Below are 18987 nucleotides of genomic sequence, written 5' to 3' on the forward strand. Positions count from 1 at the left end.
GTTGAGGACTGGGACAATATAATACTTCAGACTTTAATGAATTTTGCTCCAGCACAGGAGCAAAATACAACCCCCAATACTGCTTTTTTCAACTAACCAACCAACCAAAACACCAAATCCATTGTCAAAAATCCATTGGCTCATCCTTTTTCATGAGGCCTCTCACATTCCATTTGTAATGGTAACATGGTCACAAGATTTATGAACATGGATAGATTAAAACTGACAGGTTGGTTGTTGTGAGGGACAACCACCTAGATTCCATCTGGAGTGTTTGCTTTGGCACAACTGCGAGGCGTTAATATTAGGTTACATGAAATCCATACATACCATCTGACCACATGCATATACCACACACACGAATACATTCCACAGAGACGATCATAGAAAAATTGGCTAAAAGAAATTTACAGTTGTTTATATATACATATATTTATATACACACAGTAAAAGATTTGCTGCTGCAATCACAGTTTGTAAACATCGTGGAAAACGCCCAGCAGAAGTCACTGCGGGCCTTTTGAAATGGTGACCATGTGAGGAGTGTGGGTAGGGAAGGCATTTAGGTTCATACTGAAAACCCAGGGACATGAAGAACCTTAAGTTCATGGCGGCATCTGGGAGTAATTATATTTCATTGACACAATAAACTCAGCTGGCCACTTTGAAATTATGTTTTCCATATTCCTCCGTGGAAAAGGAATGACCAAAAAAGTCTCACTGCCAGTTAACATTTTAAAAGGAAGCAAAGGAATATATACATACATGTATATATGTATATGCATGTATATATGTACACGATACATATGTGTATATCTGCACACACACATATACACGTTACTATTACCAAAAATAAACCTCAATGAGAATTTCCAAATCCTCTGAAAATACGCAATCCTTTCTTTCTTGGTTTGTTCTGGACTTCTATGCATTTCACCAAAAGTCTTGGACATAGTTAAACGATACAAACATTTAAATTTTAGTAAATGGTATTTTGATTTTACATAAAATGCTTCCATTAAAAAACTAGGCTTGTGAAAAACAGAACTGTTGGAGTCAAGCATTATTTTTCAATTTAACAGAATAGGCACAAAATCTCCTAATATGAAACCCCATTAAAAAAGAAAATATAGGTTCCCAAAAAGTTTGCATAGCAGCTATTAAACTGCCATATATGGATATCAGTCTGTGCTTTAAAGTCCTGTAAGCTCCTGAAGCTTGAGAATTTATGTTTTAAAAAATAAGCCAGTGACATGAGAAACACTAACCTAACTTCTCACCTGAATTCCGTTTTATTTGTTTTGGGGGGCAAAAATATGTGTAAATGAGCTCAAATCATCTGTAGGCTACTGTGCAGTTAAAAAATACTGGCACTGAATTATATTTCAAATAAAGGAGACTTCAGCTCATACTGTGTTTGGCCAAAAAACCAAAATTACTTAAAAAAAAAAAAAATCTTGTTACAGTCTCTATAACTTTTTCACGGTGACTGGTCTTATTGAACATTCTACAGAACCACCATGAAAGTTTGCCATGTACTCGAAAAAATCTATTTTCACGGAAAGGTGGTAAATATCCTTCTGGTTTAACTGAACAATCTCCTTTCCCCCTGCCAACTCCCACCATTTTTTAGGGCTGAATATAACATGCAGAATAGGTAAATCAGATAAATCAAAGACGTAAGATTCGTTGAATTTGTGGGTATAAACCAGTCAACCCTTCAACGTTTTGGAAAGCATTTTTCCAGGGGGTGGGGCTGAGTCGTGAGAGAAGGATGGAACAGATTCCTGGGGAAACAGTGCTGTGTTGATTTTTTCCTCCAGTCGGGCTTGAAGCACACTGATAACTGTTCCTTCAGTTTAGTTGATACTGTCCTTGTGGCTGCTCCTCTCTGTGTTATGGTTGTTTTGTTCATGGTTCTTCCACTGGATGCTGGTGCCATTCATGGGCACCGAAGTCATCAGGCTCTTGGACTGGTAACAGCAGCAGCAGAGGCAAGACTGGGAGGAGGAACAGACTCATATTAAGAGGGGGCCACCAGCCTGTTCCCAGCAGAAACAGAGGCTCACCAACAAGGGGTGAATGTCCAGAGGTGTTTGAGGACAGTGTGGGCCTTGCCAGTAATCTGGAGTAGGGAGTTTTAATCTCTAGGGAGAAGTTAAATGGTTTCAGTTCAGTTCAGTCGCTCAGTCGTGTCCGACTCTTTGCGACCCCATGAATCGCAGCACGCCAGGCCTCCCTGTCCATCACCAACTCCCAGAGTTCACCCAGACTCACGTCCATCGAGTCAGTGATGCCATCCAGCCATCTCATCCTCTGTCATCCCCTTCTCCTCCTGCCCCCAATCCCTCCCAGCATCAGGGTCTTTTCCAATGAGTCAACTCTTCGCATGAGGTGGCCAAAATACTGGAGTTTCAGCTTTAGCATCAGTCCTTCCAATGAACACCCAGGACTGATCTCCTTTAGAATGGACTGGTTGGATCTCCTTGCAGTCCAAGGGACTCTCAAGAGTCTTCTCCAAGTTAAATGGTTTATTCTAGTGCAAAATGACAGATCCTGTGTTTCTTGTTTTAGTTGATTCACCAAGTCAAAGAGGAAAGGAAGGCAGTGTTGGTGGGGGGAACTTCTCTATGACTTGGTGGGCGTGGGTGGGAGGGACTGGGAAGCGCCTGGCCTGCCTCCACTGCGCTGCCTGTGTGCCTCTCTTCACTGGGCACCTCACCTGAGGCTCTTAAACAGCCCTAGGGGGAAGGTGCTATTTTCCTCCTGGATGAGAACAGGGAGGCTTAGAGAAGAGGCAGACCTGAACTCAGAACCCAGGACTCTCTCTGTTGGACTCTTTCCCCTGGGTATGCTGCCTTTTTATGAATATCAGTCAAAATTGTGTTTAATTTCTGAGAGTTCATACCTGGATTTCCCCCCACCCCTTACCCTCTGGGGGTATGTAAACTAATTTTATATGTAATATAAATTTACATGTCACATATAATTTTAATTTATATATAAAATATGTAAACTAATTAGCAACTGATTTTACTCCAGATTACATAAATGTATTTGTTATGACCTGTATTTTAGTCAATATTTCTTATGGCAGAATCTTTCTTAGGGCATTTCATGACTTGTAAACATGACCCCAAAGACTGCCAAAGTGTGGCAGTAAGAACTTCCATACCAAGTTTTATTGATGCCCGTGATTCTCTGGTTAATATCTGTCTGTCTCCTTTTAGACTGCAGGAGTCATGAAGGTATTCACTTGTGTTTTTCCTCTCTTCTTTCCCTAATACTGATTAACTCATACCAAGCACTTTCTGTTGTCTCAAGCACCGAACCCACTTATTCCACCTTATGAGATAGATACAGTATCTGATACAGATACAGATACAGCATCTGATTTACTGATGGACAAACTGAGGAAGCAGGAGTGGCCCCACTTGGATCTGGTTTTAGATAGCTAGTGCAGAGCTGGGATGTAAATCAAGACTGTTCACGTCCAGATCCTGCACCCTTGAACTCTATGCTACTCTTCCTAATATGCACCATAAAATGAAGTTAAACATCCTGGCCAAAATCAGCGGATTCCACTTAGGACTAATTCTATGCTAAAATCACTCTAGGAACTGGAAAAATAATACCTCAGTGAGAAGTGCTTGGAACTTCTGGAGAACACGTGTTGGCTTAGCTACAAGGAGGTCTGAAGAACGGAAGGAAACTGATTTTGAATTAAATTACATTAGTTCAGATTTCCAGAGCCATAAACATTTACTTTTCTTGAAAAGACTATTATGAAGTATACTATTAAGTAGCATTTAGCAAGAGCTTTCTTAACAATGAGTTTATGTTTTATTGAGACTATGGTTAAAAGTCTAAGGCTATGTAAAGCATGAATAAGTTTAATCTATTCTGTTGGCCTTGGAGCTCAACTTGGAATATTTCTTTTCAAAGCATGATACTAAATTGGCATGCTACTAAATTAATTCTTTTTATTTTAACTTTTGAGTATGTTGTTTGAATATATATTGCTTTTCTGTTATGCTGACAATTTGACGCTCTTTCTGGGTAACAAAATGTAATTTTCACTTCTCTTTTGAAAAGTTCAGCCGATGAAAGTACTATTGTGATTTTCATTTCTCTTCTGAAAAGTTCAGCTGATGAAAGTGCTATTTACAACTGGAATGAGCCATGCCTGTTGGGATATCTAATACACATAGTTGGCTGTTCTTAAAAAATACTTGCTTACAAAGCAGAAATAGAGACACAGATGTAGAGAACAACGTTAAGGATGCCAAGGGGGACAGGGAGGTGGTAGGATGAACTGGAAGATTGGGATTGGCATATACGCACCACCGATACCATGTATAAAATAGAGAACTAATGAGAATCTACAGGAACTCTCCTCAGCGCTCTGTGGTGGCCTAAATGGGAAGGATATATATATATATAAAAGGGGATATATGTATATAAAAGGGGGATATATATATAAAAGGGGATATATATATAAATGGGAAGGATATATATATATAAAGGGGATATATATGATATATATATAAAAGATATATACATATATAAAATGTATATGTATCACTGATTCATGTTGCTGGACAGTAGAAACTAATAAAGCATTTATACTCTATTAGAAATAAAAATAGAGAAAAGACAGAAGAGAAAAACAGAATTCTAATTAAATGAAAACAATTGAATTTGCTATTATATACTATTGCCTATGGGTGGCTCAGCACTAAAGAATCTGCCTGCCAGGTAGGAATTTGCTGTGTGACACAGGGGGCTCAGCCCAGTGCTCTGTGGCAATCTAGAGAGATGGGATGGGGAGGGAGGTGGCAGGTGGTTCAGGAGGGCAGGGACATATGGATACTTGTGGCATATGTATGGCAGAAACCAACACAATATTGTAAAGCAATGACCATCCGATTAAAAAAAAAAAAGAATCCACCTTCCAATTTAGGAGATGCAATTTTGATCCCTAGGTCAGGAAGATCCCCTGGAGTAGGAAACGCTAACCCATTCCAGCGTTCTTGCCTGGAAAAATCCCACGGACAGAGGAGCCTGGTAGGCTACAGTTCATGGGGTCACAAAAGAATTGGACACGACCAAGTGACTACACAGAGACATTACTTTGCCAACAAAGGTCTGTCTAGTCAAGGCTATGGTTTTTCCAGTGGTCATGTATGGATGTGAGAGTTGGACTGTGAAGAAAGTTGAGCACCAAAGAATTGATGCTTTTGAACTGTGGTGTTGGAGAAGACTCTTGAGAGTCCCTTAGACTGCAAGGAGATCCAACCAGTCCATTCTGAAGGAGATCAGTCCTGGGCATTCATTGGAAGGACTGATGCTAAAGCTGAAACTCCAGTACTTTGGCCACCTCATGCGAAGAGTTGACTCATTGGAAAAGACCCTGATGCTGGGAGGGATTGGGGGCAGGAGGAGAAGGGGACGACAGAGGATGAGATGGCTGAATGGCATCACTGACTCGATGGACATGAGTTTGAGTAAACTCTGGGAGTTGGTGATGGACAGGAAGGCCTGGCGTGCTGCAGTTCATGGGGTCGCAAAGAGTTGGACACAGCTGAGTGAATGAACTGAACTGAACTGGAGTGACTACAACAACAGCAACAACCATCACATATAATCAATCATTAATGCCAATAATTATTATGAAAAAGATCTTCTTGCTAAAAGAAATACTTACCTGGAAACAATTTTTAAATTTCTTGCTCACAAAATATAGAGCTATTGGGTTGATACATGAATTCATGGTTGCCAAGTTAATACCGATGTAATCCATGAGCAGCAAGAAACTTGAGCAAAAGGAAATAGAAGAGATAAATTAGAACATCATGTTTTAAAACCTAATTAGCATTTATCTCTAGAATAAGCATTTTTCTTGCCCAGGAGACATTTCTCAGAGGTAGCAGTCAAAATTATTTTCAAAGCCCTTGTTTAAATGGCAGTTTCAGTTCTGCAGGACATGTGCAGATATACCCACCACTTGCTTAACCCGGGAGGGGAGCAGCAAAATTATTGATAGGGCTTGCACAAAATTTTAAGGTTGGTTATGGGCTGTGACAGCTAAAGAAAAACAATCAACTTAGAAGATTTAATTTCCAGAGCTCACGTGAGTATAGAACAGGTGGTTTTGTAAAAGTCTTAGAAATGTGAGATCAGAGAAACTTCAATTTCCTGCTGAGCACAAAGGATCATACCTAAGTAATTCACATCGGTTCGTGTCCATTTCATCATACACGGTTTTCTTCAAAATGCGGCTTAAATGAAGAGGGAACCAGCACAGAGCAAAAATTACAACCAAGCAGAAAACTGTTTTTGCCACTTCTCGACGCTAAAGAAAAGTGAGAGAAAAAAATACAATAAGTTTAGTGTTTTTCTACTAGAGAAGGGAGATACACAAAAGGAAGTAGTATAATGTTGTGTTAGTTTCCACATGACATAGTAAAGCAATTATACTCCAATTAAAAACAAGTAGTAGATTGGGACAGAGTACTCAAAGAAGAGCCAGAGCAGCCCACCTCACCACCCTCTACCTCATCAAGATTTGGAGTCCAGGAAACTCCCTTGGTCCAGTGGTTAGGACTCTGAGCTTCTGCTCCAGGAAGCATAAATTCGATCCCTGGTCGGGGAACTAAGATCCCACATGCAGCATAGTGCGGCCAAATAAAAAAATAGATAAGGTTTGGAGTCCAATTGTCTTAAGCAAGGAGTTGTTAGTGATTCTTTTGGGGCAGCTGCCAGGAAGCATGGTAGCCTCAGGCTGGTTATTAGGGCCAGGTCAAAGGTTCGATGGTGGGCAGAGGGGAGGACGGGCTGAGGTTGAGCCAACACTGTGACTGGGTCTGTATGTCTGTGTATTTGTATGTCTGTCAAACATAGGAGGGGAAGGTTAGTTAAAAGTCTCCATAACAGGTAATTCACCTGCATTAATGATAGCATGCTAGTCAAGGTGACTGACCCTACCATAATAACAAAATGGGACAAATCTAGGAAATTCCCTGGTGGTCCAGTGATTAGGATTCTTGGCTCTCATTGCTGAGGGTCTGGGTTCAATCTAGCCTGAAACCAGTTCCCCTGGTTGGGGAACTAAGATGCTGTAAGCTGTGTGGCATGCTGCTGCTGCTAAGTCATTTCAGTCATGTCCGACTCTGTGCGACCCCATAGGCGGCAGCCCACCAGGCCCCACTGTCCCTGGGATTCTCCAGGCAAGAACACTGGAGTGGGTTGCCATTTCCTCCTCCGATGCATGAAAGTGAAAAGTGAAAGTGAAGTCGCTCAGTCGTGCCCGACTCTTAGCAACCCCATGGACTGCAGCCTACCAGGCTCCTCCATCCATGGGATTTTCCAAACAATGAACAAGTCTACAAAGATGTTTGGAAAACAAAATAGGAGTACGAAACAGAAAAGGAAAAGGAATAACAACGTGTTTTCTCCATTTCTTGATCTTGGAGAAAGCTGGCATTCGGATTTTTTTGGCTTTTAAAATTCTTTTAATGACAGGTAGTTTTCAAAGATACATTGTTTGCAAATAATGTATTTTTTTTTATTGTATTTTAGAGTGCGAGCGTGCTAAGTCAGTTTAGTTCTGGCCGACTCTGCAACCTTATGCACCATAGCCCGCCAGGCTCCTCTGTCCATGGGATTCTCCAGGCAAGGATACTGGAGTGGGTTGCCATTTCCTTCTCCAGGGGGTCTTCTTGACCCAGGGATCAAACCTACGTCTCTTGTCGCCTACATCTGCAGGTGGGTTCTTGACCACTTAGCGCCACCTGAGGGTAAAGAATTATCAGCACAGACAGTTGGAAAAACGGGGACATGCTGATTCTGGCCTGACTCCAGTGGCAGGTTTACATGCTTTGGGGTCTGCACAGGATCAGTAAAACCATGTTACGAACTATCTGCAGCTAGTCATTTGGGTGCCCTGTATTTGAGTATTACAGGGAATGGCATTAGGAAGCCCAACTGGGAACATAAAATACAACTTGTCTGTAACCGGGATCACTTAATGTCAAAATAAAAGTGATTGAAAACAGGATTTGGAAGGGTAAGGCTGGTTCAATCCAGGGCATACAGCATTAAGTAGGGGGAGCCTGCAATAAACCCACGTGATTGATAGAGCTATTTAAAAAGATCTCAGGGCAGTTGTCACAAACTGTGGCTTTAGCCCCAAGAACTGGGATTTCTTTAATCTTTGAGTTAGCTAGCTAGCTGGCTATGGCTTCAGAGAATGTATAAACTGACTGTATTGAGAACAATAAAGGATTCCTTTATTTATTAATCCACAGGAATGGGGGATAATTTTAAAGGGCCATTTTGTGTACACAGAAAGTGTAGAGAGGAGCGTATTGGGGGAGAGGCTATCTCTTTGGAGCACATCCTCAAAGTGGGTAAACTTATTTATTTGTTTAGGCTATGCCACATGGCATGTGGGATCTTAGTTCCCTCAGCAGGGATTGAACCCGAGCCCCGTGCCACGGAAGTGTGGCGTCTTAACCACTCGACCTCCAGGGAAGTCTGCAAGAGGATAATTTTTTAAAAGACAATATTAATACTTTGCCACATGACAGTCAGCTATTTGGTTAATCAATATCCATCCTTCTGAGTTTTCCTTACTATCAGTCAGATCCTTGATTTTGTCACGGCAGCAGAGGAGCCTGGCTTCCTCATGCACACAGATCTTATTGATTATGCTAGGTAGAACCCATTGTGTGGGGTTTCTGACGAGATCAGGCGTGTTCAGAGTGGTAATGCCATAGACATGTGGGGTTTCTGGAAAAGCTACTTAAACATGGGGGCTACTCCTTCGGTGCACACACGCTAATGTGATCTGTATCCTTCCCCTTCTGGCTGCCTGGAAAGGAGGTCTAAGGGCAGAGCTGTAGCTGCCATCTTCCAATAATAAAGGAAAGGCGAGCACAGCAGCAGAACCCTGGCTTCTTGAGTCCCATGACCACTGAGCTGATGACAGATAAGCTACGGGAGACAGATAAGCTACGGGAGACAGATAAGCCCCTACTTGGCCTACTCCCTGTTATTTTGGGTTTTCTGTTCACATTTGTGCTCAGTCACTCAGTTGTGTCTGACTCTTTGCCACCCCATAAACTGTAGCCTGCCAGGCTCCTCTGTCCATAGGACTCTCCAGGCAAGAATACTGGAGAGTGTTGCCATTTCCTCCTCCAGAGGATCCTCCTGACCCAGGGATTGAACCCACTTCTCCTGCGTTGGCAGGCAGATTCTTTACCGCTGAGCCACCTGGGAAGATTTTCTGCACTCAGCATCCAAACACAACCCCTAACTGATAAAGGTATAGTGAAGAGAATTTCTAGAAAAACATACCAGAAGCAGGATCAAGAGCCATGTTGGACTTGGATGGGGTGGTAGGGTTTTCACTCTAAGCTAGCCCCCCTGCCACCCTCCAACCCCAAAGCCCTCCCAGCTAGGCTTGCTCTCCTGCAGTCAGAACCTGCTCGACCTTTGAGTGGGATGCAAGGGAATGTCTACTGCATGGGGACCAAGTTTTGGATTCTAATGTCCATTTGGTTGCGTTAGTCTCTTAAACACCCGTATAATAAGGGTACATGTCTGTCTAGCTTATCTCACAGCGTGTTTGGAGGAATCAAATACCAAAATGACATGGAAATGCTCTTTGGGAACTTAAAAAATGCTATGAAAATGTGAAGCAGCAGCATCTTATTGCTCCCAATCCCTGTTTAATTATTTTCAGAGCAGGTGTCACTCATAGCTTGAATAGGCTCAATTGTGGTGCTAATGCAAAAATCGACATTCAGAAACACCATTTTCCACAAATCTATTCTAATTAGTTACCTCTATTGCAGGAATGAAAGGTAATAACAGCTTAATATGTTTCACATCTGGAGTACTCTGAACTTTCATGCCTGGATGATGTCATGCCAAAGTTTCTCAAGATAAGTTTCCTGTTAAATTTTAATAAAGGATAATAGCTACCATTTGTATAACAGTTAGATTTTTATGAAGTATGTGAATGCATGTTAATTCCTTTGATTCTCAATAATAATACTGATTCATATATTATTGTGTCCAGTTTAAGATAATGAATTGAGGCTCAAAAAAATCGGTACTCTGGGCAAAAAGAGTTGCCGATGAAGACTGGCGCTCGTGTATGGCAATCACACAGGGCAGTTATCCAGGCTCCATCAACAACTCATATTGACTTTTGGTGTGGCTGGTCGTCTTTACATACTTGTTTGTTGAAACTGAAGTTACCCACGGTCTTGGTTTTACTCTTTGAATTAATATATATCAACAGTATCTGACTACGTAGTATCAGCTGGGTTCTATCAGACACTGTGCATGCATTACATAATCCCTTTGATGTACTATTATATACATTTCATTAAAAAATTTAAGACTCAAAATTGAGTTAGTATTTGTACAGAAAAGTGCAGGTGGGACCTCCCTGGTGACCCAGTGGCTAAGACACTCACAATACAGGGGGCCTGGGTTTGATCCCTGGTCAGGAAACTAGATCTCACAGTCAAATAAATAAATATCTTAAAGGGAAGATATTATTTTATACATTTTTCAAAAAACTAGAAGTTCAGAGAGAGAAAGCAATTGCCCAGTGTCACAGAGTCAGCAAACAGAAGCTTCACAGCTTTATCCGTCCTGTTCACTGCCTGGGAGAAACAGATAGCCTCCTACTGACAGGTTCAGATTTTTTCTAGGACTTTAGGCTTTCCAAAATGCAACTTCTTATGTACCCAATCCCATTTCTTTCCATGAGTCATACCTTAGATGTTGCTCTCATGACGTCTGTCTCCTTTTCCTACTCCTCAAATGCGTGGTACTCATGTGTGTTCTAGCTAGACCCCCATCAGGAACAGTTCAATCCTCCTCATGCATGAACAGTTTCTTCATGACTTTATCTCATATCCTCCTTGGCTTTCTATAGCACAAGCTACTTTTTACCACACCTTGTGATTCTGTTTTTCAGTTATCTCATGTTTGTGTTTTATTTCCACAACAAGACTGCAAAGCCTGCTGGGGAGAAAGTCATGTGTTTCTTTCTTTTTTTTTTATAGTCCTGGCATAATTCCAAGCCCAGTTTAATGTACTACTAATCACAAACACACGTTTGATAGATACTCTTGGCAAAATTAACGAATAGTTCCTCTCTATTTGGGCCCTGCCCCCAGGGCCGTGTGTTTCACAGGTCGGATCCTGACTTCACTGGAGAAATGCTCAATACTCTAAAGAAAACAAGGCCTACAGACAAGTAAGACAGCATTTTAATTTTTAGGAAATCAGGCTAAATCCGCAAAACACAGTATCCACAGTCCTTTCATTGTCAAGGACAAACCAGTCTTGGCCAGATCGTCATGACCTTATCAGGTTTACCTGTTTCAGATGCTCACTGAGGGCAATTCTCAGGCTGCCGTTCCTTCGGTTTAACATCTCACAAGTCATGAGGGTGTAAAAGATCGCAGTGCACACCAGGGGCATGCAGAAGTAGAACCCGAACAGCCACCAGTCCTTAACATCCTGATAGAACTGGAAAGAGGAGAGGAGGGAGAGAGGAGGAAGAGCATTATAAGGCAAGTTTGCTGCACAAAGCCTCTGGTGGCTTCAACGTCTCCATGCTTACAGCTATGTTTGTATATTCATGCTCTCTGCTGGTGGTAATGGGCTTGGAGGTCGTGCTCAAAACTCAACCAAACTGAAAAGTCCAAACATGTAGTTTCTGGTTTAGCTGTGTGTTGTGTGCTGTGTGTTGCTTTTTATAACAGCACACAAAGAAATTGAATTAATATTATTCTGACAGTACTATTCACAATAGCCAAGACATAACAGCAACCTAAATGTCTATTGACAGATGAATGTGGTATACATACACACACACACACACACACACACACATATATATATATACACACCAAATATACAACAGTATACACCATATATATACATACACACCATGTATGTATATTATATATATATAATATATATATATACAATGGAATATTACTGAGCCATAAAAAGAATGAAATAATGCCATTTGCAGCAACAAGATGGAGCTAGAGATTATCATACCAAGTGAAGTAATTTAGACAGAGAAAGACAAATAACATACGATATCACTTTATGTGGAATCTAAAATATAGCACAAATGAACTTATCCATGGAACAGAAACAGATGCATAGACAGAGAGCAGACTTGTGGTTACCAAGTGGGAGGCCAGGTGGGAGAGGGATGGGTTGGAAGTTCTGGATTAACAGCTGCAAACTATTATATATAGAATGGATAAACAATAAGGTCCTACTCTGTAGCACAGGGAACTATATTCAATATCCTTTCATAAGTCATAATGGAAAAGAATGTGAAAAAGAAAATATATAACAGAATAACTTTACTATATAGCAGAAATTAACACAACATTGTAAATCAGCTACAAGAAGTTTAAAATTACCCAAATTATTAAATAATTTTAATAATTATTAACAATTATTAATATTTTAAATAAACGAAAGTTGGTTTGAATTACACAGTGGAAGAACCCTCATTAATAAAAACAATTCCCTTTCAAAGCTCATAAAACATCCTTTTGAGACATAAGGATCTGTATCTTTATTGGTGATTCTCAGCATTTTGCTAGTGTCTGGTTTACTTCTGACTGTTGTGGTGAAGTGTTCTTAACGTGCCTGTCTTGTTTGGAAAGAGCGAAGGTTGTGAATGGCTTATCTGTAGGGCTCTGCTTGTTGGGAGTTAACCCTTTGTCTGGTATGTCTGCTATGCGACCTCAGCCAGCCAGTGTGAGCCATCAATAACCATGTCCTTCCTCTCTCTCTTAATACTTGCCACCTGGAAACTATTGAGGCAGAGTAGCTTATCTGAAGGCATGTTGAACCTGATCTCCCTGTGGACAGGATTTGTAAATATCAGGATTACTCAGTTTTATGTCTTTTTAAAGGAGAAAATGTAATACCCCATAAAAATGGAAATTCGAAAATTATAGCTAAATTCTTCCTCCCACTAAATTAATCACCAACTTGGGAAGAACGCTTTTCCTTTCCTAATGCTGTTTCTCCAGATAGTTTATTTACTAAGGATAATGCAGCCTCCTGCAATATCTCAGTTCCCACAGTAAAAAATAATCACACTGCTCTGTGAAAAATTGGAGAGTTTCTGAATATAGAAAGAGGCCCAGTAGGCTGCATTTATAACATGTCTATTAAAATATGCTATAAATGGTTCCTGAGGAAAAAAAGTTCTGGGCAGGGGTTCATAACTATTTTTATGTCAGGGACCCCTTTGGATTTCTGGTGAAGACTATAATTCTTTCTGAGACTAATACTTAAAAAAAAAAACACACATTTTATTTTATATTGGAGTATAGCTGATTAACAATTTTGTGATGGTTTCAGGTGAACAGTGAAGGGACTCAGCCTTGCATATACATGTATCCATTCTCCCCCAAACTCCCCTCCCATCCAGGCTGCCACATAACACTGAGCAGAGTTCTATGTGCTATACAGTAGGTCCTTGTTGGTTATCCATTTTAAATATAGCAGTGTGTACACGTTGATCCCAAATTCCCTAACTATCTCTTTGCCATATTCTTCCCCCTCTAGCAACCATAAGTTTGTTGAGAATAATGCTTTTAAATGCATGAAATAAAATACAATGGAAACAAATTACATCAAAACATAGCTAACAAAAATATGAAAAAGAAAATTCTAGTATCACAATATATGGGTTTATTAACAAATTAAATGACAGATCTAATGAGTTCTATCAGAATATGGAACCAATGATGAATGTAAATAACATTTCCAGATTATATGTTAGTGAAAAAAAACAACATCATGTTTCTGTTAAACACTACTGTGATTTGTTGCCTACATCCAAGTTAATTAGAAGGAAATGATAAATTTCAGTTAGAAGTTAGTGAAAATAAACATGTAATTTCCTTTTCCTTCAAGTTCACAGACCACTGAATTGTAGCCTCAGGTTAAGTGCAGAATCTCAAAGGAGTTGGCGTATTCAGATCTATTTATACAAATATTTTCCTATTCACATCCCACTGTAGAAAGATCTTAGTACTGAACTTAAAACACAAACAAAAAAAATCAGAACTCTTCGTTTAAGCACAATGCACACACTCCTTGAAGAAGCCCCTTCCTCTGTACCCCCTCCTTCTGGGTGCGGGTGGGGGTGTGAAGCCCAGAAGCAGCTGTGGGGGTCCTGGGAGTTGGCCTTTGCTGGAGGAGACTGGGTGGAGTCCCCTGCCCCTTCCATGGCAGAGGCCAGTCCAGAATGGGATCACACATTTCTTTGGAACTGATGACATCAAGGGTACAGCGGGGCCTCCCCCAAGTCTGTGTGAGTCCTCAGCCACTTCAGTCGTGGACGACTCTTTGTGACCCCATATACTGTAGCCTGTCAGGCTCCTCTGTCCATGGGGATTCTCCAGGCAAGAATCCTGGAGTGGTTGCCATGCCCACTTCAGGGCATCTTTCCCACTCAGGGACTGAACCGGTGTCTCTTGTGTCTCCTGCATTGGCAGATGGGTTCTTTACCACTAACACCACCTGGGAAACCCCTCCCTCCAGTCTGCTGCTGCTGCTGCTAAGTCGCTTCAGTCATGTCCGACTCTGTGCGACCCCATAGACGGCAGCCCACCAGGCTCCCCCATCCCTGGGATTCTCTAGGCAAGAACACTGGAGTGGGTCCCTCCAGTCTAGGTTAGAGCAAAGCTGAGGAGGAAAGACTGGAAAAAGAAGGGGGATCAAATTAGAAAAAGAGACCAGGGGGAAAGAGAAGCCTAAAACCTTCGACTTGAAAAGAAATCTACAAAATCATCAGTTCATGGGGCTTCCCTGGCAGTCCAGTGGTAAGACTTGGTGCTTCCAATGCAGGGGGTGCTGGTGGGATCTGTAGTCAGGGAACTAAGATCCTGCAGGCTGAGCCATCAGGGAAGCCAGGTGGCACTGGGGGTAAAGAACCCACCTGCCAATGCAGTACCTGTAAGAGATGTGGGCTTGATCCCTTAGTTGGGTAGATCCCCTGGAGGAGGAAATGGCAACCCACTCCAGTATTCTTGCCTGGAGAATCCCAAGGACAAAGGAACCTGGCAGCTTCAAGTCCATGGGCTCACAAAGAGTTGGAAATGACTGAAGCAACTTAGTATGCATGCATGTAAGATCCTGCATGCTGAGGGGTGTGACCAAAAAATTATCAGTTCAAACTCAGTACTGTTTATGCAACCCTCCAGGCATCCCCGCCCCTGCCTGAAGGGCAGCCACTTTTAGCTTCACTGCTAAGAAGGACATGCTTTCTTGTGAAGAAACCTATTTCCTTTTACCCAGCAAGATCCATCAGTAAGTTCCTTATTACATGGAGCCTCTTTTCTAACGTTTTAGTCAGAGGTATCCAGATCGCTCATTCACACTGCCCAAATTCTGAGAATACACAGAACTACACAAAAAAGATCTTCATGACCCAGATAACCACGATGGTGTGATCACTGGACTAGAGCCAGACATCCTGGAATGCAAAGTCAAGTGGGCCTTAGGAAGCATCACAACACACAAAGCTAGTGGAGATGATAGAATTCCAGTTGAGCTATTTCAAATCCTAAAAGATGGTGCTGTTAAAGTGCTGCACTCTATATACCAGCAAATTTGGAAAACTCAGCAGTGGCCATGAAACTGGAAAAGGTCAGTTTTCATTCCAATCCAAAGAAAGGCAATGCCAAAGAATGTTCAAACTACTGCACAATTGCACTCGTCTCACACTTTAGCAAAGTAATGCTCAAAATTGTAAAAGCCAGGCTTCAACAGTATGTGAACTGTGAACTTCCAGATGTTCAAGCTGGATTTAGAAAAGGCAGCAGAACCAGAGATCAAATTGCCAACATCTGTCGGATCATAGAGAAAGCAAGAGAGTTCCAGAGAAACATCTATTTCTGCTTTATTGACTACACCAAAGCCTTTGACTGTGTGGATCACAACAAACTGTGGAAAATTCTGAAAGAGATGGGAATACCAGACCAGCTGACCTGCCTCCTGAGAAATCTATATGCAGGTCAGGAAGCAACAGTTAGAACTGGACATGGAACAATAGACTGGTTCCAAATTGGGAAAGGAGTACATCAAGGCTGTATATGTGGCTCTGCTTATTTGACTTATATGTAGAGTACATCATGTGAAATGCTGGGCTGGATGAAGCACAAGCTGGAATCAAGATTAACAGGAGAAATATCAATAACCTCAGATAGCAGATGATACCACCCTTATGGCAGAAAGCGAAGAACTAAAGAGCCTTTGTTGAAAGTGAAAGAGAAAAGTGAAAAAGTTGGCTTAAAACTCAACATTCAGAAAACTAAGATCATGGCATCTGATCCCATCCCTTCATGGCAAATAGATGGGGAAACACGGGAAACAGTGAGAGGCTTTATTTTGGGGGGCTCCAAAATCACTACAGATGGTGACTGCAGCCATGAAATTAAAAGATGTTTGCTCCTTAGAAGAAAAGCTATGACCAACCTAGACAGCATATTAAAAAGCAAAGACATTAATTTGCCAACAAAGGTCTATCTAGTCAAAGCTATGGTTTTTCCAGTGGTCATGTATGGATGTGAGAGTTGGAGTATAAAGAAAGCTGAGCAGAAAAGAATTGATGCTATTGAACTGTGGTGTTGGAGAAGACTCTTGAGAGTCCCTTGGAGTATAAGGAGATCCAACCAGTCCATCCTAAAAGAAATCAGTCCTGAATATTCATTGGAAGGATTGATGCTGAAGCTGAAACTCCAATACTTTGGCCACCTGATGCGAAGAGTTGACTCATTGGAAAAGACCCGGATGCTGGAAGGCATCAGGAGGAGGAGAAGGCAGGAGGAGAAGGGGACAATAGAGGATGAGATGGTTGGATGGCATCACCGACTCAATGAACATGAGTTTGAGCAAGGTCTGGGAGTTGGTAATGGACAGGGAAGCCTTGTGTGCTGCAGTCCTGGGGTTGCAAAAAGTAGGACATGACTGAGTGACTGAACTGAACTGAATTGAAATTCTGAGCACTTCTCCTAGTTCGTTTTTCACTGTGGATGTTGACTTAGTGAAAAAAGTCAGTAGATCAGTAGAAAACTTTAATTTTAAGGTCGCCAACTTGGCTCTGTTCATGAATACTTCTAATTTGAAAACAAGAATTTCCAAGCAGGGTAACTGATCAACCATAAGACCACTAATTTTTGTGAATTTTCCAAGGTAGAAATACTGTAAGTTGTCTGTAAATGATTAAAGGTGGAACCAGACTTTGTGAAACTTACATCAAAGCACTGAATTATGCTGATTTAAGAGAAATAGAAATAGTTACTCTTAGTTTTTCTCCTTGGTCTTCATGGGACTAGTTTTGCAGAGGAAATATGCATTTGAAACGCTTCCTTACACGGTAGGCTATGTAATTAAGCTGGTCATAAAAATTAATGTGGTCAGGTATAATAAACAGCAACTGAATTTGTTACACTAAAATGCTTTTTTAAAAAGTTCTGAAAATTTATATTATATCATATTAGAATCTGAACTAAGCACACATGAGAATGACTTCTACTTTTAATTAGTATATCTACCTTTAAAAAACTTGTGAGAAACATGCATTTCACAAAGGAGCATCAAATAAGTGTCAGCGTGTCTGTCAGAGGGAAATTGTTGTGCTGTGTTCCTTATTCTCAAAACAAATAGCACTCCATGTATACACATCAATCTCTCTCAGCTTCAGAATTCTGAGTTGTTTGGCACAGAGCAGCAATGGTGTCTACAGTTACAAAAGAGAAAACAGAGTAGTTGTTCTAGTCCAGAAGCTAAGCCCTGGCTTAACATCTACTTTTTGTGTAATTGAATAATATAGTAAGTCTCCTATAGGTGAGTGAATTACATTCCGCAAGAGCGTTCATAAATCCAATTTGTTCATAAGCCCGACAAAGTCAGCCTAGGTACCGAACTAACATGCTAAGTTATATAGTACTGGACTGTAACAGGTTTATTGTACTTTTCACACAAATAAGATATAAAAACAACAAATGATATATAAAAAAAAATATATAAAGAAAATATTTTTAATCCTACAGTGTAGTATCTTGAAAAAGCACCGTAGAACAGTATGACAGCTGGCTACAGGCACATGTGCACATCTCTGAAAGTTCACAACTTGAGGGCTCATTTGTAGGGGACTTACGGTATTTCACTCAACTAACAGAGTAAACCAGGCTTCCCTGGTGGCTCAGACAGTAAAGATTCCACCTGCAATGCATGAGACCTGGGTTTGATCCCTGGGTTGGGAAGATTCCATGGAGAAGGGAACGGCTACCCACTCCAGTATTCTTGCTTGGAAAATCCCACAGACAGAGGAGCCTGGCAGGCTACAGTCCACGGGGTTGCAAAGAGTCGGCTATGACTGAACGACTGAGCACACACGCAGCATACAGCATCATAAATCACACTGGGCAGTGTAGTGATATCAAGTCTCGCTGATGGTAAATGAAGACCTCTCCCACTCCCTAATTAATTTCCTTTAGACTATTCATACCTCCATGAATTTCGACGTGGCATTGAGCATACAGGTTCTGTGCTGTGCACCCTTGTATTCAAAAGGTACCATGACAAAGCCGATGGCTTCAGGGATGGCCAGGATAAAAGAAAGGATCCAGATGGAGACAATCTCAATGGCTGTGACCAAGGGAATCCCAATTCCCTGAACACGACTCCAGGAGGCAACTGCTCTGTACCTGGTGGGGGGAAAAAAAAAAAAAAGAGGAGAGTGATAGAACCAACTTGTTAGGAAATTTTGTTATTTCAACTCAATAAAATTTCTATTAATAAATGCTGGAAAATCCTTCCATTGGCCACTGACCAACCATGGCTTTTTAGGAATTTTATGTGTGTGAAAAACAGTTGGGGCCATTAAAAGTTCCACCTGCTTGGGGTTCA

General features: G+C 41.2%; 1 protein-coding gene across 1 annotated transcript in view; it reads right to left on the reverse strand.

Annotated features, from left to right (window-relative positions):
* Positions 1-394: 394 nt before the first annotated feature.
* Positions 395-18987, reverse strand: part of EDNRA (endothelin receptor type A) — a 73088-nt gene continuing 54495 nt past the window's right edge. Inside the window, 5 exon segments of the mRNA NM_174308.2 lie at positions 395-2000; positions 5708-5816; positions 6222-6355; positions 11404-11556; positions 18587-18785. Of these exon segments, the coding sequence (NP_776733.1) occupies positions 1860-2000; positions 5708-5816; positions 6222-6355; positions 11404-11556; positions 18587-18785 (736 nt within the window). The 3' untranslated portion in view covers positions 395-1859.

This window comes from Bos taurus, chromosome 17, assembly GCF_002263795.3.
Source record: "Bos taurus isolate L1 Dominette 01449 registration number 42190680 breed Hereford chromosome 17, ARS-UCD2.0, whole genome shotgun sequence".
Classification (NCBI taxonomy): Eukaryota; Metazoa; Chordata; class Mammalia; order Artiodactyla; family Bovidae; genus Bos; species Bos taurus.